This window comes from Phycodurus eques, chromosome 13 (genome assembly GCF_024500275.1).
Source record: "Phycodurus eques isolate BA_2022a chromosome 13, UOR_Pequ_1.1, whole genome shotgun sequence".
In the NCBI taxonomy this organism is placed as follows: Eukaryota; Metazoa; Chordata; class Actinopteri; order Syngnathiformes; family Syngnathidae; genus Phycodurus; species Phycodurus eques.
Genome location: NC_084537.1, coordinates 20,150,055 through 20,176,537, shown reverse-complemented (window position 1 = coordinate 20,176,537; position 26,483 = coordinate 20,150,055). Strand labels below are relative to the sequence as shown.

Genomic DNA, 26,483 nt, shown 5'->3' with positions numbered 1-26,483 from the left:
CAATCAGAAACGGGACAATTGTTTTACTTCCGATATACTAAACGGACCAATCAGAGACAGAAAGGAGACGAAAGTCCCTCCCCGCCTTTCTGGAATGTGTCATGCTGATCAGGTCATGTTTATTTTGAATTAAAAAAAAAAGGTAATGTTAAATGTTGAAACACGACTATAAACAAAGCGACACAACTAGTAAGTAATTTCTTCAAATGAAACAGAGCTAAGAGTCGTATTTCTACAAATATATCTAATACGCGTCCTAAAGTAACAGTCAGTATGGATTGTTCCATGTTGCCCAATAATTTCTTTGCGATGTAGAAACACAACTATAAAACACAACGCTTAAATAAAATAAAAAAATATTTATACATTATTTGAACAAAATAATTGGTAACTATGAAATGACAGCTACTACCTTTACTTAAAAACAAAACAATATATTTCCAAAATTAGTCCATCAGTCTGGAATGTTCCTTTCAGCTAACACTCGTTGCATGGTGGTTTTATTTAGACAAATTAAATTTTAATATAATCAAATATAATCATACGGCACCATTAGGTAACTTTAAGATATATTTATTTCAGAAAAATCTGATGATGTGTCCAAAAATGAAATGTTTGTCTTTCTTTTCTTGACCTGTTCTACTGTTAACACTCCAATGCAGTTGGTGGCGTTGTTGCACTTTGAAGCTGGCCTTGAAAACTTCCTATATGGGAACGAAGAAGAAATAGTCTCTGCACTCACATCTTGCCGCACTTTCGCCACTAGACGGCGGTGTTACCAGCGATAACATAGCATAGTAGTAAACTTCTCTTGAGTGTGATTAATAAATTATTCTTAATCAGAAGAATCTAATTCTTAAATCAAACATATAATAAATAGTATTTGTCACAACCAGCTTGAAAGGCGACCTAAGCACGAATGAAAAAAAAATGCAGTAACTCGAGTCGTCTCCGTAGTTCCGAATCACACTTTCATGCCTTTTTCCTGGAATCCAAAAATTTAACGGAAAAAAAAATCTATGTACATTTATGTTCCATCTTTGGCAACAATACATTTTATATAATATACTCTGAAGTAGCACTGGACCAACATTTCTTCTTTCAAGTTACAGGGTGGTAGGGTAAGCCAAGGAGCTCCTCTCCTTCTGCTTGTGATCTAAATTTAAATATGTCCCAGCCTTAAAAGGCCCTGAGGGGTGTCTTGTGCATTCTGCAGAGTGGCAGCATTATTTTTGGTCTGTGGACCACTGTCCCGTCCACTGGCCCTCACCCCTGCTTGCTTTCCCTCGTTCTGGATTTGCTTGTTTTAACATTTTTTTTAACACCTCATATTGATCCATTGTTGGATTCCTGGAGACTTGGTTGTGGTAGGTCCTGTGTTTGTCTTGTAGTAACAAGTAGTTTGTATGTTTCGTATGCCAGGTTAAGTAATATATGAATCAGAAGGCTTCCTTAGCTTGTTTGTAATGTTATACTCATGTATTCATACATCATGTCTGAGTTGTACTGCTCTGTATGAACAGTATGAGTGTTGACATGCTGTGTCCTTGTAGGGGCTTTTTATGTGTCAGTGCTTTGAAATGACATTTAAAATAAAGAAATACTGTATTATGATTGATTCAGGCAAAAGAGCACAGCTAGGTAAATAGGGTGCAACTTCAAGCATTATGAATATCATAATGATCTAATTCTGGAGGGTGATGAACATTATAAACAGGGCTCTTGCTCAAAGAGCTAACTTGTGTAGCTGACATCAGGATTCCCATGAAACAGGCAACAGTGAGTGTGTATATATATATATATATATATATATATATATATATATATATATATATATATATATATATATATATATATATATATATATATATATATATATTTGTAGTTATACCTGTATTTGAGTTAATATATTTAGTTGTTTTGTTTAAAGTATTTTTGTTAGTATTTGTGTCTTTATAAACAGGAAACATTAAAATTTGTATACTTGATTATTGTTTATATATTTTTATGTTGAAACAAGCATAATTACTTCGATTATTGTATCATGTATGCATTAGATTTGTTTATATTTGTTTTTGTTAAACAGGCAACAAGTTTTATCTTGTGTTTTTGTACATTGTTTGTTGTATTTTTTATGTTAAAACAATCACCATTACTTCGACTTTTATTATTTACTGTAATATATATATTTTAAACGCATAACATTTAAAAATGTATATAATGTTACATTTTTTACAATGAGTTTTTCTTCAATAGGCAGCATTATTTTATTCCGAACAATTTATATATCTGTAAATGTATGCCTTCATAATTCATTTATATTTTTATTCACATTTATTTCAGAGTTTGAATAGTTTTTCTGTCATAATAATTTGTTCTTTAGTTTTTTTATTTGTAATGAGGCACCATTATTTTATCATTAATTATTTGATTATTCTTATTAATGTTGTTTGTTTATTTCCTTTTTCTCTCTTTTTTATTTTTATTCTTTTGTAAATATTTTTTTCCTACTGAATATAATTTTTAAAATGCTATTTTTAGAGTATTTTTTTTTACTGTTATTTAAGAAGCATTAGTTGTGCCTTCCAACAACTGCAAGATGACACGTTGATGTCACAAATACGTATAGTGTATGGAAACATTTGGTTTTAACTGTATGTGGTGGTCATAGATCAATCTATAGTGGTCATAAATCAATCTATGATGCTAACGATGACGTTCCTTCGTAGAGCTGGTCCAGGCGTAAAGTGTGTGACGTTGAAACGACGTTGCGGAGCGGCCCTTCAGGATGTCAGGATCAGTGCAAGTGTCCCAGAAGGAGCAGCAGCAGCAGCATCACAAAGAGCAGCATCACAAGGAGCTTCACCATCATCATCATCATCATCACCATCATCATGGACAGCAGCATCAGCAGCATCGCTATGAGAGCAGGAGTCACTTGAGCACCAAGTCCTCCGTCAGCAAGCAATCCTTCTCCACTTACAAGACGACCACTCGTCGGTAAGAGGGTCTGAAATATCTGTTTGAGCGGGACCTGAAGTTGTTTTCATGTGATTTCGCTGAGGGATGCGTAAAATAATCTAGGAACTTTTGTTGCTGGGTTTGCAGTGCCGGAACCTTGTAGTTCTTGGAACATTTTTAGTCCAGGGATCATTTACCAGGGTCGAAAGAAGTACCTGCTAGAGATGTAGTACTTTTGAGACGTTGAGGGTGGAGGTGGGGTGGAGTCTGCAGCGAACGTAGAGTATCTGATTGGAACCATGGAGTTAAAGGAATGTTTATGGTCCTAGGGTCATTTATCAATCAAAGAAGACTTTCAAGAGGTCCAGAAACCTTCGGGGTAGGGTCTGCAGTACTGAAACCTTGTAGTTGGAGGAACTTTTCTAGTCCTGGGTTAATATATCAGGGACTGAAGAAGACCATAGTACTTTTGAGATGTCCAGGAACCTTTGTTGCAGAGCCTGCAGTGCCTAACAAAATCGGATTGGAACCGTTTAGTTCCAGGAATTTTTTTTCTGAAGGTAATTTCACCGAGCCCCAAAAAGGCTCTTGAACGTTAGAGTCCCAAAAGCATTTTTAGTCCCGGATTAATGTATCGGGGATGAAAGATGACTCAGCGGTTGTGGTGGTGGTACTTTTTGAGAGGTCCAGGATCCTTTGAAACAAGGGTCTGCAGCACTGAACATCCTCACTGGAACCTGTAGATTCAGGAAATCTTTAGTACCCCTTTACCTTTACTGGTCCCAAAAGAAGTACTTTTGAGAGGTGCAGAAATCTTGGGGCAGGAGTCGTCTGCAACTATGAACATATCTGAATGGAACCTTTAAGTTCAAGAACTGTAAAAGTTCTTGGAACTGTGATTGGAAATGCAGCTCTCGGGTGTAACCCTGGAATTTTGGACAGTCAATGACAGGGCGACTGCAAATGGGTCATTGAATCGTAATCAGTCAGCTGTGTGTACCACTACACGAGCATTGGCCTGTCGCTCTTCAATAACAGTCTCGTTCGCTTGTTGTATCGTAAATTCTACATTTCATTTTCACCCACAGTTGTTTTGATTTAAAAAAAAAAAAAAAGACTGATGCAAAAATATCAGCCTAGCAGTTGCAGCAGCATTGTTGAGGTGTGTCTAAGTACGTGCCGTCGCGTCTCATGCCACACAAGTCAACACAACACAACACAACACACAAGTCAACGTGTACTGTCGCGTCCTTGATGCTGCAAGTGTGTCAGCGTCTCTATAAAGAGGTCAGGGAAGGAATTTGAGCTGGAGTCGAGCGCTGCCAGATACATTCATGAGCAGCTGGGCTATTTGTGAAGGCTGACTAGGATACTTTACTGTATGTCACTGAAGGGACCTTCCCTTAAGTGTAATTGTGATATTTACTGTATATTAATATATATATATATATATATTTTTTTTTTTTTTTTTTTTTTTGCTTCAGTGCAAGTAGCTTTGTGATAAGGTCTGCAGTTTTAGGACGTTGTAGTCCCGGGAAATATTTGAGTCCTGTGGTTATTTTTACTGGCCCCAGAAGAAGACCCTTGTTTTTTTTAAGTACTAAATTTCCCTCTCTGTGACTTAATCACTGATTGCATCGTCCATTTGACACCTCACCTAAAAAAAAAAAAAAAAAAAAAAAAAAAAATGACTCCCTTCTTCATGACCATGAAACACACCTCCTGGACAGCAGATGTGGCATCTGTAAAGCTGATGTTAACGTGCGGGTTTAAAGAGTAAGTCCTGTATTACGACAGAGAAAACATTCTCTTAGATGCTATTGTTTCGACGCGGAAAATTTAGTTAATTGCTGAGCCCATTGAACCCTGTTGCGAGCCAAAACAGCAGCAATTAAACGGTATCTTGGATGAATTCAAGTGTAGTGTAGTTACTGCATGTTATGAACAAGTTCTCTGTGCAGTATTAAAATAGAGTAAACATTTATTACAAAAAATTATGACCCTCATAGATGCCTTGTATACCACCTGCCACTAGAAGAAGAAATATGGTATTTTATGCTATCCTGTTATGTATTTATAAATCCCTAATCAAATGGTGTAACAGGTCAGGCTTAAGTGGACTAAAATACATCTTTCATTTTTACATTCAGTGCCAAAAGATATACTGCATGCACACCGGACCCCGAAAATAAACACATGCACATTTCAGTCATTGTAATGAAGGGACTGGCACAGAGAACAAGAAGCAAATGGTGTGTGTATGACTGACTCAGGGCAAATCCATTAATTTTCTATAGTCCTCATGAGTCATTAGCGTTACGGGTGAGCTGGAGTCTATTGCGGCTGACTTTGGGCGAGAGGCCGGGTACACTCTGGACTCACCAACCAAATCGCAGGATACATATTCTATAGACAAACAAGCAGTCACATTAACAATCACACCTACGGACAGTTTTTAGAGTCTTCAATGAACTTAACCAGATGTACATTTTGGAATGTGGGAAGAGGCCGGAGCACCCAAAGAAAACCCACGAAGTTCGGGCAGTGCTGTAGAACGGTTGAACAGTGATGCAGTGTGCTAAATAGTAGGGCAACATGCTCCCGAAGTGCACCAAAATACGTTTATATAATTTATAACGTTTTCACCTTTTACTTTCCAGCGTGAAGACCTCCGTGAAGACCGAGAAGACGGGTCTGGAGCAGGTAGTGAAGTCGCTGAGTCCGCTACCCAAACGAGCCAAGCGCACCTACCTGGCCACCGACTTGGACAAGGAGGTCATAGGCTATGTGATTCCGATTTTCAGAGCCAAGTGAGTGCAAATCATCATACACTACTCACTTTCAGGTGTAATTTTAGGTTGAACCAAAAATACAAAATTATCTTTTACAGGTCAACTCAATTTGACCTTCTCTAAACTTCTGACACTTGTCCAACTGATCAGTACTTTTTGCACAACTTGCTGTTTTATAACAAGGGGCTGAACGACAAAATTCATCCTGACATTTCACCCGAAAGCCCAATATCCCAAACCTTTCATGACTAGTGTAATTGAGCTGTGTCTAAGGACTCGTTTGACAACTGTGTTTCCATCGTGAAGCCATGAAGAGGTGCGCGAACTGATGGAGGCCCGCGAGGACGACGTGACCGAGGAGGGCATCAACTTCGTGGCCATGAGGAACCTGTTTGTTCGTGAGGCCAGAGAGGCGATGGAGGTCAAGGTGGAGAAGAAGACCCGAACCACACGCATCCGAGAGTCCACTCAGCGCATGGAGCTGAACAGGACTGTAAGTAACCCTTTGTCCTTCTTTTGGGAATCTTTACCGCATTCAATATCCTAATCCGACTCTCTCTCTGTGGCCCAGTTGGACGAATGGACAGAGTTCCGCAAGAAAATGAACCCGGATAGCCTGATGCACCCCCCAGAGATGACCACCAAGCCCCGTGGTCATACCGTGTGGGAGGGCCAGACCATCAGGCTGCACTGCACAGTGGCTGGGTGGCCCAGACCTAGGATTGCCTGGTAATGGATGTATTTTAAATTGTCATCAATTAAGTGTAAAGAGAGGTTAACCGCTGTGTAATGAGACTAAAATAATGTCAAAAGACAAGGACTGTGTGGACGTGTCTGCTGTGTTGAGTTTTATGTGTGTCAATGGGGAGGAGGTTTAAACGATCTCACTGCGGTCTCGCAAGCTATTAGCTCCTTAGCTCGCGGATTAGCGAATGTAATAAACAGTTAACTTTCACGTGTGTGTGAGTGTGTTATGGGGGTATTAAACGACGTCACCATGGTCTAGCGAGCTGTTAGCTCCTTAGATTGCAAACTAGCGAACATAAAATACAGTTACCTTTCCCGTCTATGTATGTTATATGGGGATTGAATGACCTCACCCTGGTCTAGCGAGCTGTTCGTTCAGCTTGCGGACTAGCGAACATAATCAAAAGTTAACTTTCCCGTGTGTGTGTGTTATGTGGGCATTAAACAACTTCACCGCAGTCTAGCGAGCTGTTAGCTCCTGAGCTCACGGACTAGCGAACGTAATAAACAGGTAACTTTCCTGTAAATGTCTCTGGTGTGTGCATCTACGCGTGGTGCAGGGAGCAAGGCTGCGGCGGATTGGACGGCGCCAACACCGGTCTGGCAGCTAGCCGCTAGCGGCTAATACGTACTAGCCGAGATGCTACTAGCAGGCGTGTGTGTGTGTGTGTGTGTGTTTGTGCTGCATTCAAGGTACAAAAACAATGTGCTGATCGACGCCAAGGCACGCTCCGAGAAGTACACCGTGGAGAGCAATTACAACATGCACTACCTGGAGATCAAGAAGTTAGTAATCACCAAGCCTCGCTGGCATGTGTTCATGTAGGATGAAGATAAACGCGGTTTGTTTTTTTGCCCCCACCCACAGCTGCGACTTCCTCGACACGGCCGCGTATCGTGTGTCTGCGCTCAACGTAAAAGGCGAAATGTCCTGCGTGGCCACCGTGGTCGTCAAACGTAAGTAAACAGTCGAAGCTCCGTCATTTCCTTAATAAATGCAGTCCATTTAGCATTTTGAGAGCAAAGTATGGCCACACATGGCACGCTCTGCTCTTTAATCCGGCCCTCTGACCATTTACATTACCAGGAGTCCTTTAATATTTGTTGCATTAATTAAACAATTTTTCCCTCCTAAAATTGGTGTATTGTGTTCTTTGTTTAAGTTATTGAACATTTGTTTTATAGTAAATGAAATCAAAATAATTAATTAGAAATAACATTTTGAAAATGAGAATGAATTATTGTTTTATTATTACAATAAACAATTTGACATGTTTTTACCTGCGCTTCAATTTTTTAATAAACATTTTTACTTCTATTAGATAATTAATTTTGATTATGTTATTCGTTTGTATGTACAATTAAATTATTCATAAATAATGAACTTGAGAAATAAAATTATTATTTTCTTAATTAAATTAACTATTTTACACATTTCATACATAGGTCTATAGTGTTAATCTTTTTTCAATAGATTTTTGGGGATTTTTTGTTCAGTCCTTCTTTATAGTGTTTGACTTTTAATTAAGGATGGCTGATTTTTCTCTGCAGGCTTCCAGGATGAGGAAAGAGATCTGATTGTGACCAAACCTCGTGAGTCAATCCGAATAACTTAGCATTAGCTTTAGCTTTCACGTGGTTTACTTAAAAGCCACACTCACACACACAGTATACCGGTAATTAACATGGTATTGAACAATGTGATTCTAAGTAAACTATTAGAACATATCTGAATAAACCAAATGTGAATCTCTTTCTTCAGAAAAGAAAAGGAAAATGATATATTATGTACATTTCATCTTTAAAATCTCGGATGGGGTGGTGCACCTGTGCTGTTGGGATGTCGAAGGGGGTGCGGTGCTTGAAAAGTTTGTTTTCTATGTGACAGGGGGCTTCTGCTCCGAGCACGGCGTCACGTTCGAGACCACCATCCTGGACAAATTCGACGTGGCCTTCGGTCGCGAGGGCGAGACGCTGAGCCTGGGCTGCACCGTTATCGTGTATCCCACCGTCAAGAACTACAAGCCTGAGGTGGTGTGGTACAGAAACGGTGAGTCGGCCCACCGTCGCGACAGTTTCACCCGCCTTTATGAACGTGAAATCTGAAATCTTTTGACTTTTTCCCACCTTCAGGTGTCCCCTTGAAGAAATCGCAATGGGTGCACACCCAGTGGGCCGGACAGCGCGCCACCCTCACTCTGGTCCACCTCAACAAGGAAGATGAGGGCGTGTACACCATGCGTGTCATCACCAAGTCGGGCTATGACACCTACTCTGCCTATGTGTTTGTCAGAGGTAGGGTTTTTTTTTTTCCAAATGGGGGTGGGGGTATTCATTTTTACTGGGGTAATATTAAACATTGCTGGTGTATTACAACTTATGTCTGATGAAATTGGAGTTTAAAACAGCATAAAATGGGACTATTATGGAAAAATGATAGACATTTCGCAAGATTTTGGCATCTTTTTGGGATCTTTTTTTTTGGTCCATTGATGCGTCCATTTTCATTCTAAAGGTGTTTGATGGGGTTGAGGTCAGGGTTCTGTCAAGTTCTTCCTCCCCAAACTCATCCAATCATGACTTTATGGACCCTAGTTCTAAAAAAAAAAACTTTCTACAAGATTTTGGCATGTGTCTGTGGGAAATTTTGGGTCCATTCGTTCATCTGTCTTCGTTCATCTCAAAAGGTTTTAATGGAGTTGAGGTCAGGATTCTGTCAGGTTGTTCCTCACCAAACTCCTCCAAGCATGCCTTTATGGACTTCGGTTGTAAAGAAAGACTTTTCACAAGATTTTGGAGTACGTCTGTGGTAATGAGCTGATCTGTGTTCTATGGTTCGTTCTAGTTAATTCCATTCATGTTTGATGGGGTTGAGGTCAGGGGTTCAGTCATGTACCAAGTGTTAAGATCTTGAGTGATTAAGGACGATAGCCCCACCACCTCATTCGTCTATTAGGGTTAGTGTCCCAAGACCTTTGACTGGATAGCGTATACTGGTTTACACTAAGCTAGAAGAAGTAGGTCAGATAGTAGATGCTGGGCAGTTAATACAAACCAGACACATTTAGAAATACCACTGCTCACCTTTGTGCACTTGTGTGTGTGTGTGTTGCCAGATGCCGACGTGGAGTTGGAGGGGGTCCCTGTAGCCCCCCTGGATGTGCGCTGCCACGATGTCAATAAAGACTACGTGGTGGTGACCTGGAAGCAGCCCGCCGTCGAGGGCAGCAGCCCCATCCTGGGCTACTACATCGACAGGTTGGTTAGCCTCCCGCAACCCCAGTGCCTCCCTCAATAAAAATGCTGTTATTAAAAACAAAATTTGTTTTGGTAGGTGTGAGGTGGGAACGCACCACTGGGCGCAGTGTAACGACACCCCGGTCAAGTACGCCCGCTTCCCAGTCACGGGCCTGGCGGAGGGCCGCTCCTACGTGTTCAGGGTGACGGCCCTGAACAAGGCGGGGGTGAGCCGCGCGTCGCGCATCTCCGACGTTGTGGTCGCCATGGATCCCTTCGACAGGGCTCGCCTCCTTGGTGAGGAGAAACATAGGAGGTTCGAACACTAAAGCAACAAAGTGAACTTCTCAAATTATTAGTGGTCTTTTTTTAGGACCTTCTGCCCCCTGGACCGGCATGATCAAGTTCACAGAGGAGGATCACACTGGTATTTGCTTACTTACTCGTACACAGTGCATTCAGAAAGTATTCACAGCGCTTCGCCTTTTCCACATTTTGTCAAACATTTCAAGAAAAAGAAATTAAGGAAAAAGTGAATTTATTGCATTTTGCAATAAGGCTGTAACATAAAATGTCGGGAAAATGAAGCGCTGTGAATACTTAACAAATGCACTGTATCTTTTTTATGCACCTTGTCCAAATGTCTTCCATCGTCGTTTTCATGTGCCCCCAGCTGGAGTGGTCCCTGGAGAACCCACTGACGTCGTGGTTACCGAGGCGACCAAGAGCTACGTGGTGCTCGCCTGGAAGCCCCCCGTTCAAAGGGGTCACGAAGGAGTGATGTATTACATTGAGAAGGTGAGAAATGCTGGATAATCCATCATTTTGGGGTAAAAAGATCATCATTTTACGAGAATAAAGTCATGAATTTTAAGAAAAAAGGTTATAGTTTTACAACTATAAATTTGTTGTCGTCTGACTGGGCTAGTTGTAATTTTAGCAAAATAAAGTATAGAAAAAAAAAAATAAAGTTAATGCTAAATGTCCTTTTAGAAGATTCTTTTAGAATCTCACTTGCATTTAACTTGCATTTAAAATTTAAAATTTAAAATCGTTCAGTGCATTTCAGGCTCAGACACGTGGCAGAGGGTGAACACGAGCATGCCCGTCAAGTCTCCTCGCTTCGCCATGTTCGATCTGGCCGAAGGTAAGTCGTACAGCTTCCGCGTGCGCTGCTGCAACTCTGCAGGCGTGGGCGAGGCCTCCGAAGCCACCGGCGAGATCACCGTGGGCGACGTGCTCGGTGAGCGGGCGAGACAAATACATAAACCTACAACAATTATTCACATGAACGGCGTCATCATCAACGCGCCTCTCCACAGACCAGCCTTCATCTCCTGGCAAACCCGTGGCCACCAGGAACAGCAGCACCTCCGTGGTGGTCTCCTGGGGGGCCTCCAAGGACATCAAGAACCTGGTGGACTACTACATCGAATACTGCGTGGTGGGCACAGACGTCTGGATCCCGTGCAACAACAAGCCCGTCGAGCAGACCAGGTAAGACCCTTTTTAAAATAAAATGAAAATAAATGAAAACTACTCTCCCATTGAAGATGCAAGTATTTGTCATTTTACGAAAAATAAAGTCGGAATATTACAAGAATAAAGACACATTTTCAATTCAAGGCCATATTCTTCAGTGAAAAAAAAGTTGTAAACTTATGAAACTAGTTGTAATTTTACGAGAGAAGTCTGATTGGTTGTAATATTACAAGAAAAAAATATATATCTTTTGAGATAAAAAAGGTGTAATAGTATGAGCGAAAAAAGTAATAATAAAAATGTTTTGGTTTAAATTTTAAAATCAATCTTATGAGAAAAAAGATTTCAGTAGAATGTACTGAAGTTGTAATAAAACGAGGTAAAAGTTTATTATTTTTTAAATAAATATTGAGACTAAAATCCATAAAATTGTAAGAATACATTTTTATTTTTCAAGAAAAGATCAGCCATTAAGGCGGCACGGTGGCCGACTGGTTAGAGCGTCAGCCTCACAGTTCTGAGGAAGCGGGTTCAATCCCCGGCCCCCCCTGTCTGGAGTTTGCATGTTCTCCCCGTGCCTGCGTGGGTTTTCTCCGGGCACTGCGGTTTCCTCCCACATCCCAAAAACATGCATTAATTGGAGACTCTAAATTGCCCGTAGGTGTGACTGTGTGTGCGACTGGTTGTTTGGTTGTATGTGCCCTGCGATTGGCTGGCAACCAGTTCAGGGTGTACCCCGCCTCCTGCCCGATGACAGTTGGGATAGGCTCCAGCACGCCCGCGACCCTCGTGAGGAGAACCGGCTCAGAAAATGGATGGATGGATGGAAGATCAGCCATTAAAAAAATGTCCTATTCTTGTGAGGATAAAGTTACAATTTTACAGGGAAAAAAATTCGGATTTTACGAATTGCCTTCGCTTTGTTTAACAAAAAAAAGTTGTAATTTTAGAAAAAAAGTTACAATTTTACAAGAATCTTACGGGCTAATGTCGTAATGTGGTCGTATTTCCCCGCAAAAAATAATCACGTTACGAAAATAAGTAATAATGAAAAAATGTTTTATTGTGCTGGAAGTTTGTCAGAATTTTGAAGAAAAAGTCTTCATTTTAAGAGACTGAAGTTGTAGTTTACCAGAATAAAAAGGTAAAATTATGATCATGAATGAAAGAATGATCATTCAAATTTCCCGTTCTATGGTTATCATCCCACGTGTCCTCTTTTCCTGCATTTGTACCCTTCTGTGATGGCGGCGTCACAAAAACAAGGCCAAAATAAAGCAAAATTATGATGATGATGATGGTTAAACTCCAAATTGCAGCACTGTTTTTCTTCCATTGTATTACTAAATAGCATATCGGCTCCATATTACCCAAAGTATGCCACACCTAACCATAGCTTTTAACGCAAAGAAAAAAAAAATCCCAAATAATCAATCTGAGTCCGTCTTTGTGGATTGCGCTCAGGTTTGTTTGTCACGGCCTCACCAGCGAGACGACGTGCGTGTTCCGAGTGAAGGCGGTCAACGCCGCCGGCTACAGCCTGAGCTCCACCGCTTCCGAGCCAGAGCTGGTGCGGGCGGCCATTTGTGAGTCTCCTCGCTGTTTTGCTTTTTTTTTATATTTGCTTTGCCTTCAGTCTTTTCTCTCTCTCGCCGTGTGCTCTCAAACTTCATCAACTTTTAATATACTGCTCAGAACACCTCTTTTTAAATTCATGCGCTTTGACTTTACCTTTCACCTTTTGTTCTTTATTCCCGAATGTAAAGCCTTTCTTATATTTTTCACCAACCTCGTCGTCTTCAACTGCTTTTCTTCTCACTTACTGTACATGGTCTACCCTGCTGTGTTTTGCCTGATTTTTCTCTTCCAGGGGACATATTGTGTAAAATGTACTCTTTAATTGCTCAAGAAATGCTTCATATGCCTCCTTTAGGAATTGTGCCCGCTGAACTCATGTTATGCGCATGTGCATCACTAATTTTTAAAAAGATTTTTGGGCCATTTCTGTGTGATGTTGATGTTGATGTAGCTGTGTGCTAACTCTTCAGGAGTCCTGTTGGTGCATTGACAAGGTGAAAAAGGCTAAAACATACTTAAAGAGCATGAAGCTAATGAGTCAAGCGTCTGTGTAAGTACTTTATCCATTATGATGGCCCCTTAAGAGGTGTGTGTGCGCTTGTGTACTCAAAGCATGCTGTTGGTTAAAGCTGTAGTAGTTGTTCATTAACAATAATACATTTATAAAAGCCACCCGTCTGAAAATATAAGTACGCTAGACTGTAAGGGGTATTCACCTTTTAATGGTCATTTTTCTTGTGACATACTGAATTTATTTTCCTTTTCAGTGTGCCTCTAACACTCCATAATATATTAAGCAGTCGTAAGTGTTCATAAGTTTGGCCGACAAAAGTGACAAAATGCAAACACGAATTTGAACTGCGTGTGAATGCGTTCCACTGCTCCATTCCTCTGGGATCATTTGTGATCTTCATTTTATTCGGAAAAAATTAAGAGTGTACATCTGTGATACGTCTCAGCCGTCCCTGCCATGCCGGCCGACGTGAGCCTGCTGGAGGCTCACAGGGACACCATGGTGATCGGCTGGAGCGAGCCGGCCAACACCGGAGGAGCTGACATCAGAGGATACTTTGTGGACTACAGGACCGTGAAGGGACACGTGGTCAACAAGTGGCACGAGCTCAACCTCCAAGCCTTGACCGCCACCTCCTATAAGGTGCGCTGGAATCCAAACACTTGTTATATTTGTCTGTTTTAGTGACTGTGTGCTGTTTTGTTCCGTTTTAGTGCCTGTGTGCTGTTTTCATCTGCGCTTGTTTCTGCTCAGGTGGAGAACTTGAAGGAGAATGTAGTTTACCAGTTCCAGGTGCGTGCCGTGAACATGGCAGGTGTGAGCAATGGCTCGGTGCCCAGTGCAGCTCTGGAGTGCAAAGAGTGGACCCTTACTGTGCCAGGTAGCGTACCGTGTAAAATATACGGACAATGCTTCCAAAGGGAAGCAATTTTCAATGAGTGTCAGTGAGCATCTGAAGGATTAAATTCACGTGTTTCGCTATTAGGGGGCTTTTTTTGTGTGTGAAAACGCATACGTTCATTGAAGATTCTAAATTGTCTTTGGTGTTGACGAAAACCTGTACGTTAGCTTTATTGAAGACTCAGAATTGTCTGAAGTTCACAAAAGTGTGACTGTTAGGTCCTTTGAAAACTTCAAATTGTCTATGATGTTTACAAAAACTAAAGTTATGCGACGACCCCAAATTGTCTACAAAAAACGTGTATGTTATGTTCTTTGAAGACTTAATTGTTTTTGATCTATCGGAAAACACATAGGTTAGGTGCAACCGACGACTAAATTGTCTTTGACGTTTACGAAAATGTGATTCTTACGTTCATTGAAAAATTCAAATTTTCTTTAAAGTTTATGAGAATGCATACGTTACGTTTTTTGAAGACTCTAAATTGTCTTTAATGTTCGGAAAAACATGTTGCAGTCATTGATGACTCAGAATTTGCCTTCCTTATTCATGTTAATAAATTGTATGTTGGGTACATTGAGGACTAAACTAACTTTAGGCTTAATTTGTGCATATTAGGTGTGAATACTCAAAATGTTCTTTTTCACAAAAATGGGTACGTTAGGTTTATTGAAGACTCAAAATTGCCTTAATACGTGCCTTCAATCTTCATGAACGCACTTTACGTTTAGTTAATCGCCGACTCAATATCGTCTCAGATATTTTCAATAACGCGTTTGGTTCCTTGAATTCTCAGGAGATTGAATTGAAACAGGTGGACTTGGCAATGAAAATGGATGACTGTATCCATGCAAAGTGTCCTAAAAATGCCCTCCTGTGGTTTCTCGTTCAAGGCCCTCCTGTCGGTCTACACGTTCTGGAGGTCAGGGACTCCTCCGTTGTGGTCCTGTGGGAGCCGCCTTCATTCGACGGCCGCTCTCCTGTCAACGGCTACTATTTGGACGTCAAGGAGGCGTCCGGCGGGGAGGAAAGCTGGACGGCCGTCCACGAGAAGGCCAACAAGTCCACGTTTATGAAAGTCAGGAGCACTTAGTAGATGCATGTGAGGAAAAGAGAGAACCTCCTTTTGACTGCTGTTGTTGATTCAGGTGAGCGGGCTACAGGCTGCTACATCCTACGTCTTCCGCGTGCGTGCCCAAAACCTCGCAGGCGTTGGGAAGCCCTCTGCAGTCTTGGGTCCAATCCTAGCAGAGAGTCGGCCCGGTGAGTGTGATTGTTGAATCCGGAAAAATATCAGAAAAGGTCGAAAATCTTTTGAACACTAAAAATGTGAAAATAAATCAAAGTGAATTTTAGCAAATTAAAAAGGACAAACATTTAATTGATTGAAAAATTATGCTGAAAATTAAACATTTAATAAAAAAAGTAGAAATTGTATAAAAAATACATGTTTATTTATAAATCAAACATTCCACAACAGAATTAATTTAAACTGTAAAAGTTTTTTAAAAAAATACACTAAGCGTGTAATTAAATGAAAAATACAAACTAATAACTTAAAAATTACACTAAACATTTAATAAAATAATTATGAATTAAAACAATTAAATCACACTTACAATAATACTACAAAGTAAACTAACAATTAAATTGAATACAAAATTTAAAAATTTTTACTATATTAAGAATTTCACAAATGTTTAGTTATAAATTGAAAAATTCATAAAAATATACTTAAACATTACTAAACAAAAAATACACTAAACATGTAACTTAACACAAAAATAGTATACACTAAAGCTTTAATTAATAATTTTTTTAAAAATCACACTAAAAATGACACTATAGATTACACCAAATATTAAATTGAATTAAGATAATTAAGATAACATTTTCTATTAAAAATTACACAAAAATGCATTACATACATTAAAAACTAAATGAAACATTAATTAAAGATTACATTAAAATGTAATTGAATTAAAGATTAAATGAAACATTTTATTGTATTAAAAATTACACCACAAAATCAATAATGTAGAAATTAAAAATGGAAAACAACTAGAGACAACAGTAAATAAAAATGTAAATAAAACATTTCACCCAAAATTCAACACAAGTGTATTGAATTAGAAATTACACGAAAAATAGTAAAAAAAAAATAAATTTTTAAATCACACCAAAAATTAGTAAGTCATTTTATTACATCAAAATTACAGAAAATGTATTATATGTTTAAATAAATTAGAAACTGCATGCAAAAAAAAAATGACACTACAGATCAAAAGTCTTTACGTTTCCTTTTCCCTCAGGCACCAAGGAGATCTACGTGGACGTGGACGATGACGGCGTGATCTCCATGGTCTTCGAGTGCTCTGAGATGGGTGAGGGCTGCGAGTTTGTTTGGTCCAAGAACTACGAGGCCATGACAGACACCTCCAGACTGACTATCATCAACGAGAAGGGCAGGTAGGCGTCAATTCGGATCCATTCACCTCAGGACTCCATGTTCCTCCTGGTTCACAACACAGAGTCCGGAACTGTCACCATCATAAAACTTTTATCAACATTTTAACATTATTAACCATCATAAGAGGATAAGTGCAATTAACCAATCTAATGTTAATACACTAAAACCACTAAAACACCCTAGCAAGAAGCTAAGTGGTCCGTATCTTCATTCAGAGTTGTATGTTGTATCGGATTTATATATTGGGCTTTATTATAGATTTATTGTTATTGTAAACTGTGCTATATGGTTGACTTTATTATTAATTATTATTATTTCTTTATCTATTTTATTTATATGTATTTTAAATGTATTTTCTTCCGTTTATATGTTCAAATGAAGCAATAAATCAATCAAAATTACATTCCATTAGGAAGAAAGGGTTAATACTGTGGCAAAAGATGGCCAGTCAATCCCGGGTTCTCGTTCATCAGCTGTCTACGGCGTGTCCTCCATTATCCAGGTCCAGCGCTATCTTTAACAACCCCTCCCTGGAGGATCTGGGCATTTTCTCCTGCGTAGTCACCAACATGGAAGGCATCTCGTCCAGCTACGAACTCACCGAGGAAGGTGAGCCATGTCTCAAATGCACTCGCGCTTCATTGGGACGTGTGGGGGAGATACTTTGAAACTGATACACACAATTCCCAGAGGAAAATGCTGAGGTTGTCACATTCACCCCTTTGTTCTGCTGTTCTTGTTGTTGGTGACAGGTCTGATGCGTCTGTTGGACATCAGCCACGACCACAAGTTCCCCGGTGAATATGCCACACCATCAACAACACACCCTTTATCCTTTTTCACTCATCACATTCTCACCAGAGTGATAACAGCTCCATTACAGTCCTTTCCGTGATATTGGTCATACAAAATACATTAATGTTTTCATTTAATTCATTATGTTTCAATTTATATTTATGTTTCCATTTATGTCATTAATTTTTCTTTTTGTTTTATTTTTCATTTATTCATAATTCTTTTATTTGTTTCTGTTTTCATTCCATTTATTTTGTATTTTTAAATCCATTGTTTCAATTATTTTTATTTGAATGTATTTTTTATCTGTTTTTAACAATCAATTAGATGTTTTCCCCCCATGTATTGAGTTATTTTTTCCATTTCTTTTAATCTAGTTTTGATCTACTTATTCATTTTAATTGTTTTAATCTTTTGTATTTTTGTAGGTTTATTTTGTATCTATTTTGTCATTGTTGTTTTTTATCTATTTTATTTTTGTTGATTTATTCTTATTATTATTATGAATACAAAATTTTACATTCATTCCTATTACATTTGGAATAATTTGTTCCAGTTTCTAAACCATCCCCAACATAAATCCTTTAAAAAAAACTAACAACAAAAACTAAATTCACCTCTTATGTAATTGAAAACATATACATGTTCACATTCTACCTTTTGGCAAGCACATGGCGGCTAGTTAACTTGCGGCTAGCTTGAGACACTCACATTGCCAACTACATTTTCACTCAGTGATCACAAACCTGTCAAATGTGCGACAGCAATCACAGGAGAAACCTACACAACCTTAAATCAAAATATAAATCTACCAAATAAAAAGCAGTAATAAGCTAACACTTTATGTGTCCAAACTGGCTGTGTGTGTGCGCGTGATTTGTTTGTCCTTTGGCTTTTTTGTTTGTCCTCAGTTATTCCCTTCAAGAACGATATGGCCATGGAATTGCAAGAGAAGGGCCGCGTGCGCTTCTGGACTCAGGTGGAGAAGTTCAGCAAGGACTGTCAAGTGGAGTACGTTTGTAACAATGTCATCATTCACCAAGGGGAGGTAACAGCCAGCCCTACGTGAGAATTTTTGTCCATTTTCGTCCACAAAAAGAGTTGACTTCTTTTGCTGGTCACCAGAAATACGCCATCAACTTTGACAAGACAACCGGGATCATCGAAATGTTCATGGACTCCCTGGAAGTCACCGACGAGGGCACGTTCACCTTCAATTTGGTGGATGGCAAAGCAAAGGGCGCCACCAGCCTGGTGCTCATCGGAGAAGGTAACATGCACAGCAGAAATGAGGCACTGCCGCCTTGCGCAATAGAAAGAAACAGAACTATCACAAATAATCCAGAAAGTCGTAAAAACAAAGCTTGGGAGCGTGTGGAAATGTACGATATCTATCATATGATGATGCGATCGCTCTTCTTGCCAGTTACACATGATACCTTTCACCTTGCACAATAGAAATATACACACACAGCTAAAAATAATCCAGAGTATAAAAAATAGTCCACAGCACACCGTCAAGCAAGCGCATATGTGCAATGTGCAGTATGTGTCACATCCAATGCAAATAAACCAAACCATTCGAAATAATCCACAGCGTAATGACCAGTTTTTCAGTAACGAGTAATCTAACGCATTACTAATTCCAAACCAATAATCATATTAAAATTATTTATTCTAGTCACTGTGCATTAGTGGCCGCCACACTTAAGTCACATGCTTCTTTTCCAACTCTGAACGCAGTAGGACGTGTTCTCCAGGGATACAACAGCCAATCATAGTGCAGCGGCGTGTGTCCTGGAGACAGTAATATTGGAGCAGGGCGTGTCCTGCCTAGACACTGTGGGAATCCTAATGACGCGTTGGAGTGATAGGTTCCGATATTGAGAGTGACAGTTATTAAGTTACAGAGCTAGCAGTAGTTCACATACTACCAAAGATTGTCCAAAAGAAGTAATGCCCATTTTGTGCATGCATAATTGTGAAATTGGCTTAGTTAAGTCAGTGTCGTACCTACCTGTTATGCACTAAGTTAGCATGCTAAGCTAAAATGGGTGCTAGGTTAGTTTAGGGAGTGCAATGATTTATGTCCGTAATTAGGGCTCATATTGTGTCCCTGTATGCTTTTTAATGTAACTTGGTGAGGTAAGGTAACTTAGTTTTAAATTCAAGTCGTTAAAGTAACATCACAGTAATCGCATTACTTTTTCAAGGGATCTGTTGCAACACTTGTCAGTAGGTCATATATATACGTGATTGTTTTTTTTCTGTAGTTAACGTGTGTGTCCATTGAGGGGCAGCAGAGGAACATATTCCCCTTCTTTTGAACCTTGCTGTTCCTATTTGCAGAGTTCAGGGAGCTGCAGAAGAAGTCTCAGTTTGAGAGAGCCGAATGGATCAGGAAACAAGGTATAAGCGTTTCCTCTCATATTCTGTCATATGTAAGTGTGTGTATGTAACACATTTTCGTCCAAAGGTCCTCACTTTATCAAGTACCTGGACTTCACTGTCACGGCCCAGTGTGACGTGCTGCTGCAATGCACGGTAAAGAATAAAATGAGCAACGATAAACAAACCGTTTAGTGAGAACACGTTCCCATTTCTCTCCGCAGGTAGGAAACATGAAGGCGGAGACGGAGATCATCTGGTACAAGGACAGCATCTCGATCAGCGAGCGCGACGAAGCCGCCAAGAACCTGGAGAAGAAGGACGACGTGCTGACCTTTAATATCGGAAAGGTCGGCCCCGCAAGGGAGTCACGGCACTTCCGATGTGGCAATGAGCTTCCATTTTGTCTGGCTATATTGTTCATGCTACACAGTGCAACACATCAATGAGGAAACAGCTTTTAGTGAGGCTCATAAGATGATATGTACTTCTTGGTCTAAAGTATTGGAACACACTTGGAAACTTCCTCAAATAGTGGCCTTTCCTCTAATAGAGGCCGTGCCCCAATTGGTCGCCATCCAGACAGAGCCCCTTTAACATCAGGAGAAAAACTGTAGCTAGACCTATCATTCAGTGATATATTTTTGTATTTTTTGAAATTTGATTCGTTTTTCGTAATATTTGCTTTGGCAAACATTTTTGTATTATTTTATTTTTTACCAATGTTTTTTTTTCTGTTTTTTGTATTTTTAAGTTAATATATTTTTTCATGTTTTTTTCTGTCCAGTATTTTTGTATATTTTTTCATAGTATTTGTCATTGTAAAATGTATTTTTTTTCTAATGTTTTTGATTTTTCAAAAAAATATATTTTTTTTCCGAAATCTTTTGTATTTTCATCTAATACTTTTGTTTTTTTTGCGTAGAATTTTCCATTGTTATTTTTTATGTATCATTTTAATTTTTTTAGTGTTCATTAGTTTGCTTAAATTTTTTTAAAGAATTGTTTGGAACAGGTATTTGAGTTTTCTTGTTTACTGTAACATATATCATTTAGCTTTTCCCTTCCTTTTCCTATCTTTTCTCTAATATTTTATGAATTTTTGTCATATTCTTAGATTTTTGTTTTGTAATGTTACGAGCATTATTGCTTTAGCTCTCGTTATGTATCGCACAAGTGCACCTAACTTGTTGACTTCATTTTTTACGATAAACATCATCAATTTGCTCACTATAATCATTATATGAAATGTTCATATGGTCTCTTGCTGTAAAGGCACATGTCCCAATACTTTTGTCCACATAGTGCATTTTAGACCTACCAGTGATCCGTGTGCTTTCATTTCGTCACTGTCGTCACTTGTTTTCAATGTAACTTCCATCTGCTGTCTTTGAATGGCCAGTGGAAGTCACATTATCATCCTTCGCCGCATGTGCTGCTGTCCATTGCCGTTAATGTGCTCATGTGTCTGAATTCGCAGTGGGTTATTAAGCAAGACGTGCAGGCACAAAGTGAAGAGACATATCTGCCTGCTGAGGATGGTTCGCCGCCGCTGCCGCCAAGACCCAAAGTCTGGTCCATTTGGCTTTTGATGCTTTTTTTCCATTTACTCCATGCAACCATTTCATTGTTTGCCATGCCTGCCGCATAGTCTCGTCTGTATAGCCGCTTGTGCAGTTATCAATGACACTCTGTCAGCGGACGTCATTGTTATCTCTCGTCACGTTAATGCTTTTACCCCTTAGATTTCCAAGAATGACGTGGGCATCTACGAGGTGTACCTGAGGGACGAGAGAGGCCAAGACAAGAGCAGGTTCGATATGACTAATGAAGGTAAGCGCTTGTCTCGGACAGGAACTCCGCATTTCACTCAAAATGCTTTGTAATAGGGGTACAGTACTGACACGTTACACTGTCGCTGTGTACTATTAACCATTACATCAGTTAAATATTTGTTTTTGTCTTAATATTTTTTTTGGGGGGGTTCTGTTTTGGAATTATTTTCTAATGTTTTTGTATAATATTTAGGCATATTTATAATATTTTAGTTTTTCTTCAAATATTTAGATATTTTTTTCTAATATTTGTGCTTTTTTCATCTTATATTTGTGTATTTTGTGAACTATTTTTGCACTATTTTCCAATTATGTTTGTAATATATTTGAGTTTTTCTGTCTAATATTTTTGGGTTATTTTCTAATTTATGTATTTTGGTATTTTTTGTGTAATATTTTATATTTTCTAATATTTGTCAAATCTTTTTTCTATTATTTACATTTTAAATGTGTTTTTGTGCCAAAATATTTTTTGTGTTTTGGACTGGATATGGATTTTCCATATTTTTATTCCTTCAAATATTTTTTCTCATGTTTAATTATTTTCTAATATTTTGGCATTTTTCATCTAATCAGTATTTTCAAGAAGTTAATAATGCTCTGAGTTAAAGCATTAAAGTAGTCAACTCGCATAAACATAATTTTTTTGAATATTTGTATTTATCATCTAATTTTGTATTGTTGGTGAAATATGTTTGCATTATATTCAAATTTTATGTATTTAAATATTTTTTGGGTCAATATTTTCATAGTTTTTCCTGTGTTTTTTTTCCATTTAACACTATTTTTTCAGATTTCAATAGTTATTTTCACTACATTGTGTACTTTGTTTTAACTCTGACGACGAACAACAAACATGCAAAGCAGTCTTCCTGCTTATGCTCGGGAATGTCACAAAAAACTCGGCCCACAATTCATGGCGTTTATTTTGTACCCTGTCGTGTGTGCTGTTTTCCAATGTTGCAAAAAGTTTCACATCCCTTTTTGTGTCCCTCTCCAGGCTACCAAGCTGTAATGAACGAGCTGTTCAGGGTGATTGGTGAGTCATTAAAGTGCACACACAAGCTCAGAAATGATGGATGTATACAGTGAAAGAAGTGTGTCAAATTATTGATGATAAATACTTGATTCGTGTTGTTTTGTTTTCCTCCCTTGCAGCCAACTCCTCCTCTCAAATTGAAGTCATCAGCACGGAACACGGCATCATCCTCTCCTCCAACGTCACGTACTACCACGAAGACGAGCGCGTCACCTGGCTGCACAAGTATGTCCGGAGCATGTTAGCATTTGATCAAATATCGTAAGAAAAACTACCTGAATACTGGGCTAGATGTTTTTAAAAAAAAAAAATACATTTTCAACCTCACCTTGCTACATACTCTTAGCATGTTAGCATTTCGATCAATTCTCAGTGGAAATACTCATACCTGAATACAGGGAAAGGTATAAAGCTCGCTATATGTTAGCATACCAATTGTTTGCATTTGACCAGTTATCATTAGAAATAGGGCAACATGCAGAATCTGTATGTTAGCACTCCTATCAACTCCTATCATGTAAGCATTTTATCCATTTTCATTTGAATTAAGGCTGAGGATAGGGCAAATTGCAAAATCTGTATTAATCTGCCTTGGTGCTTCCCATACCAAGGTTGCTTTCTTGCTACATGTTAGCATACCAACTGTTAGGATGTAGCATTTTATCATTCTCATTAGAAATTGTAGTTGACTGAAGGACTGGATGCAACATCCTTACCAATGCTAAATGTTAGCGTGGCAAGTGTTGCATGTTCGCATTTGATGAATTTTCATTACAAATACTGTAGTACCTGAATACGGGGCAAAGTTCAAAACCCTTATCAAATAACCTAAGCAGTTTCTCTACTCAGGTTGCTACTTTGCTATATGTTAGCATACCAACTGTTAGCAAGTTAGCGTTTTATCAGTCCTCATTAGAAATAGCTGAATAGTCTGAATACAGGGCAAGGTGGAAAACCCTTATCAATCTGCTTGGGTAATGTTTGTATTTGAGTTGCTATCTTGTTATATGTTAGCATACCAACCGCTAGCATGTTAAAATTTATCCAGTCAAGTCTTAGCAAAAGGTCAACGGTAGTGAAATTTAAGCTCACCGAATACCATATTGGGCTAACTTTATGAGTCTCAACACACCGACATGATCGTTTTGTTCATCCCTCACCAAGGGACGCCAAGATCGCCGCTTCAGAGCGTGTGAAGGCGGGAGTGACGGGCGAGCAGCTGTGGCTTAAGATCAACGAGCCCACCGAGAAGGACAAGGGCAGATACACCATCGACCTGTTCGACGGCAAAGACGGCGTCAAGCGTGCGTTTGAGCTGTCTGGGCAAGGTGACTTTTATTCGTTTCAAATTAAATTCTCTTGTTATTTGTCATTAGATGTTAAATGTTTGTGTGTTGTTCCCCCGTGCAGCATGGGAGGAGGCATTTGAGGAATTCCAGAGGCTCAAGTGAGTAAACAAACTCATGTGATTAAGTGCAAATAAATGCTTCCAGGTGGCCTTAACTGAAAATAACCTCCTCTGAATGCTTTCAGAATGCATTTCTTTGCCATTGCACACATTTTTTCTTGTTTCGAGATCCCTCTGACAATATGACTCTCCTTCCTTTCTTTCTTCTTTCTGTAGGGCGGCAGCCTTCGCAGAGAGAAGTAAGTTGCGCTTTTGTGAAAGTATGCCACTTTTTTCCAGATTAACTTGGAGGAGTGTTACCGAACCTTTACTGACCAAAATGCACACATTTTACATTAGAAAGATCTCACGACACAGCACCAAACAGAAATATCACAAAAATATATAAATACGAGAATAATTATGACCTCATCTCAGTTAAGAGTACTTACACAGTGTGAAATCTGGACCTAGTTAGTCGAAGACAAAACGATTATTCTATTATTCTATACAGCCGTAGTAAAATGATATTTTAAAGACCAATAAAGTAAAAATTGGATAATTTAAGATCAGTGAAATCATGAATAGTGAACTGCGAATACCCGTGGGGGAGGGGGGTGGTTGGTCATGGAAACAAACTTTAATCACCTTCCGTCAGTCATGTGTCGGTCGCAAATGATCCCGTTCCAGGAGCGATTTGCTGTTTTTTTTTTTATTTTATTTTTTTAAAGAAATAATTCTGTTAAAACTGCATGTGATTGGTCAAGATGTGTGGCGACGTCTTTGTCCACACTGAGCAGAAGTGGGGAGGGGGGGGGGGGGGGGGGGGGGGTTTACAGACACGCGCCACAGCACACAAACTGGAGCAAGGGAGGGACAAGAAGTGTGAAAGAGCTTTTTGATGGACCTTTGTGTTTTTTATTTTTTGAAGCACGTAGTATGTGAATTGATAATACAGTATGAATAATGCACGTTCAATATATTGTATTTTTTAAATTAGCAGTTCATTTTACACATAATTTGGCAACAAAATTTAGATAATTCCCATCAGTACTTCACATCTTCACAATTGTTTTTTTACACTTACAGACAGCACTTTGGTTTTCATGTTGGTTACACCTCTAATTAGTATAAATGTAATCTTCCTGAGTCAAAATCCCAAATCTGTACCCATTCAGCACAAATTTTTGTTTGCCTACTAGTGGCACCACCTATTTTTCTCCCGTCCGTTTAATTAATTGCGTGATTAATTTGGAGTAAGTGGAAATGTCATTAAAAGTACTCCAGCTAGCACTATGTAAACAAATACAAAACTAATTGTCCCGTCTTGTCTTGTATTTCTTGTTTAGATCGCGCTCGTGTCATTGGAGGCCTGCCAGACGTGGTTGCAATCCAAGAGGGCAAGGTAAACTAATCACTCTTCTTTCAAATCACATTACACCACCATTCTTCCCTGTGTCTTTTTTCTCCCCCCCTTCAGTCTCTTAACCTGACCGGCAACGTGTGGGGCGAGCCCACGCCTGAGGTGAGCTGGACGAAGAACGAGCGGGAGCTGGTGACCGACGAGCGCTACGTGCTCAGGTTCGAGCACGGCAAGTACGCCAGCATCGCCATTGCCGCCGTCACCCGCGCCGACTCGGGCAAGTACGCGCTGGTGGTGCGCAACAAGTATGGCACGGAGGCCGGCCAGTTCACGGTCAGCGTGTACAACCCGGAAGAGGATAAAAAGGACGAGGAGGAGAAGTAGGACTGAGGGTGGAAAGTGGTAGAGCAAATAATTGGGTGATTGACGCTAAAGCTAAGGCAAGCAATGCAGTGTTTTAGCATGTTGGTATTCTAAGTAACCTTTGAAAACAGGTTGATATTGTAAAGAGAGAAACAAAATAAAGGAACTACTCTTCATCCAATGTTTGTTTTGTCATTGATAAACTACGGCATGTAGCTCAATTGTGGGCAACCTCCAACACATGGGGAAAAAAAAAAAAGAATCATTTACATTCAATCTGAAAAACAAATCAAATCTAACAGGAATATAATAAATAGCCCCAAAAACCTACAAATGCTCATAATAAGGAAAAATAAACATCCATTCATCTATTTTGTATAGCACCGCTTGTCCTCATTTGGGACACGGTTGAGCAGGAACCTATCACAGCTGGGTTTCGACGAGAGACAGTGTACACCCTGGATTCGTCGCCAGCCAATTGCAGGGCACATACAAACAAGCACTGCGTTCATGCCAATGGACAAACAATTACATAAATACAGTAGACAAAATTACTAAAAACACATGAAAAACTATTAGATGAAAAATACATATTTGCATTAAAAAATACAAATATATAAGAGAAAAATAC

The 26,483-nt window shown here is 39.3% G+C and overlaps 1 protein-coding gene across 3 annotated transcripts; it reads left to right on the top strand.

The window, feature by feature from the left end:
* The first annotated feature begins 134 nt into the window (after positions 1-134).
* myom1a (myomesin 1a (skelemin)) lies at positions 135-26,024 on the top strand. 3 transcript variants are annotated; one of them, XM_061694316.1, is made up of 38 exons: positions 135-189; positions 2,730-3,000; positions 5,622-5,771; positions 6,060-6,246; positions 6,325-6,482; positions 7,194-7,286; positions 7,369-7,457; positions 8,052-8,093; positions 8,389-8,550; positions 8,634-8,795; positions 9,617-9,758; positions 9,835-10,034; positions 10,111-10,164; positions 10,411-10,535; positions 10,797-10,980; positions 11,060-11,234; positions 12,684-12,805; positions 13,757-13,953; positions 14,065-14,191; positions 15,106-15,290; positions 15,361-15,475; positions 16,525-16,681; positions 17,185-17,291; positions 17,435-17,479; positions 18,389-18,525; positions 18,603-18,747; positions 19,827-19,886; positions 19,954-20,021; positions 20,090-20,215; positions 21,346-21,435; positions 21,611-21,698; positions 22,701-22,739; positions 22,859-22,964; positions 23,904-24,067; positions 24,150-24,186; positions 24,364-24,386; positions 25,476-25,531; positions 25,607-26,024. In XM_061694316.1, the coding sequence occupies exons 2-38, from the start codon at positions 2,789-2,791 to the stop codon at positions 25,871-25,873; spliced, it is 4,596 nt and encodes a 1,531-aa protein (XP_061550300.1). In that variant the 5' UTR covers positions 135-189; positions 2,730-2,788; the 3' UTR covers positions 25,874-26,024. The 3 variants fall into 3 exon arrangements, with proteins under 3 accessions (XP_061550300.1, XP_061550299.1, XP_061550301.1); XM_061694315.1 differs by lacking the exon at positions 135-189 and adding an exon at positions 1,233-1,367; XM_061694317.1 differs by lacking the exons at positions 135-189; positions 21,346-21,435 and adding an exon at positions 1,233-1,367.
* The last annotated feature ends 459 nt before the right edge of the window (positions 26,025-26,483 follow it).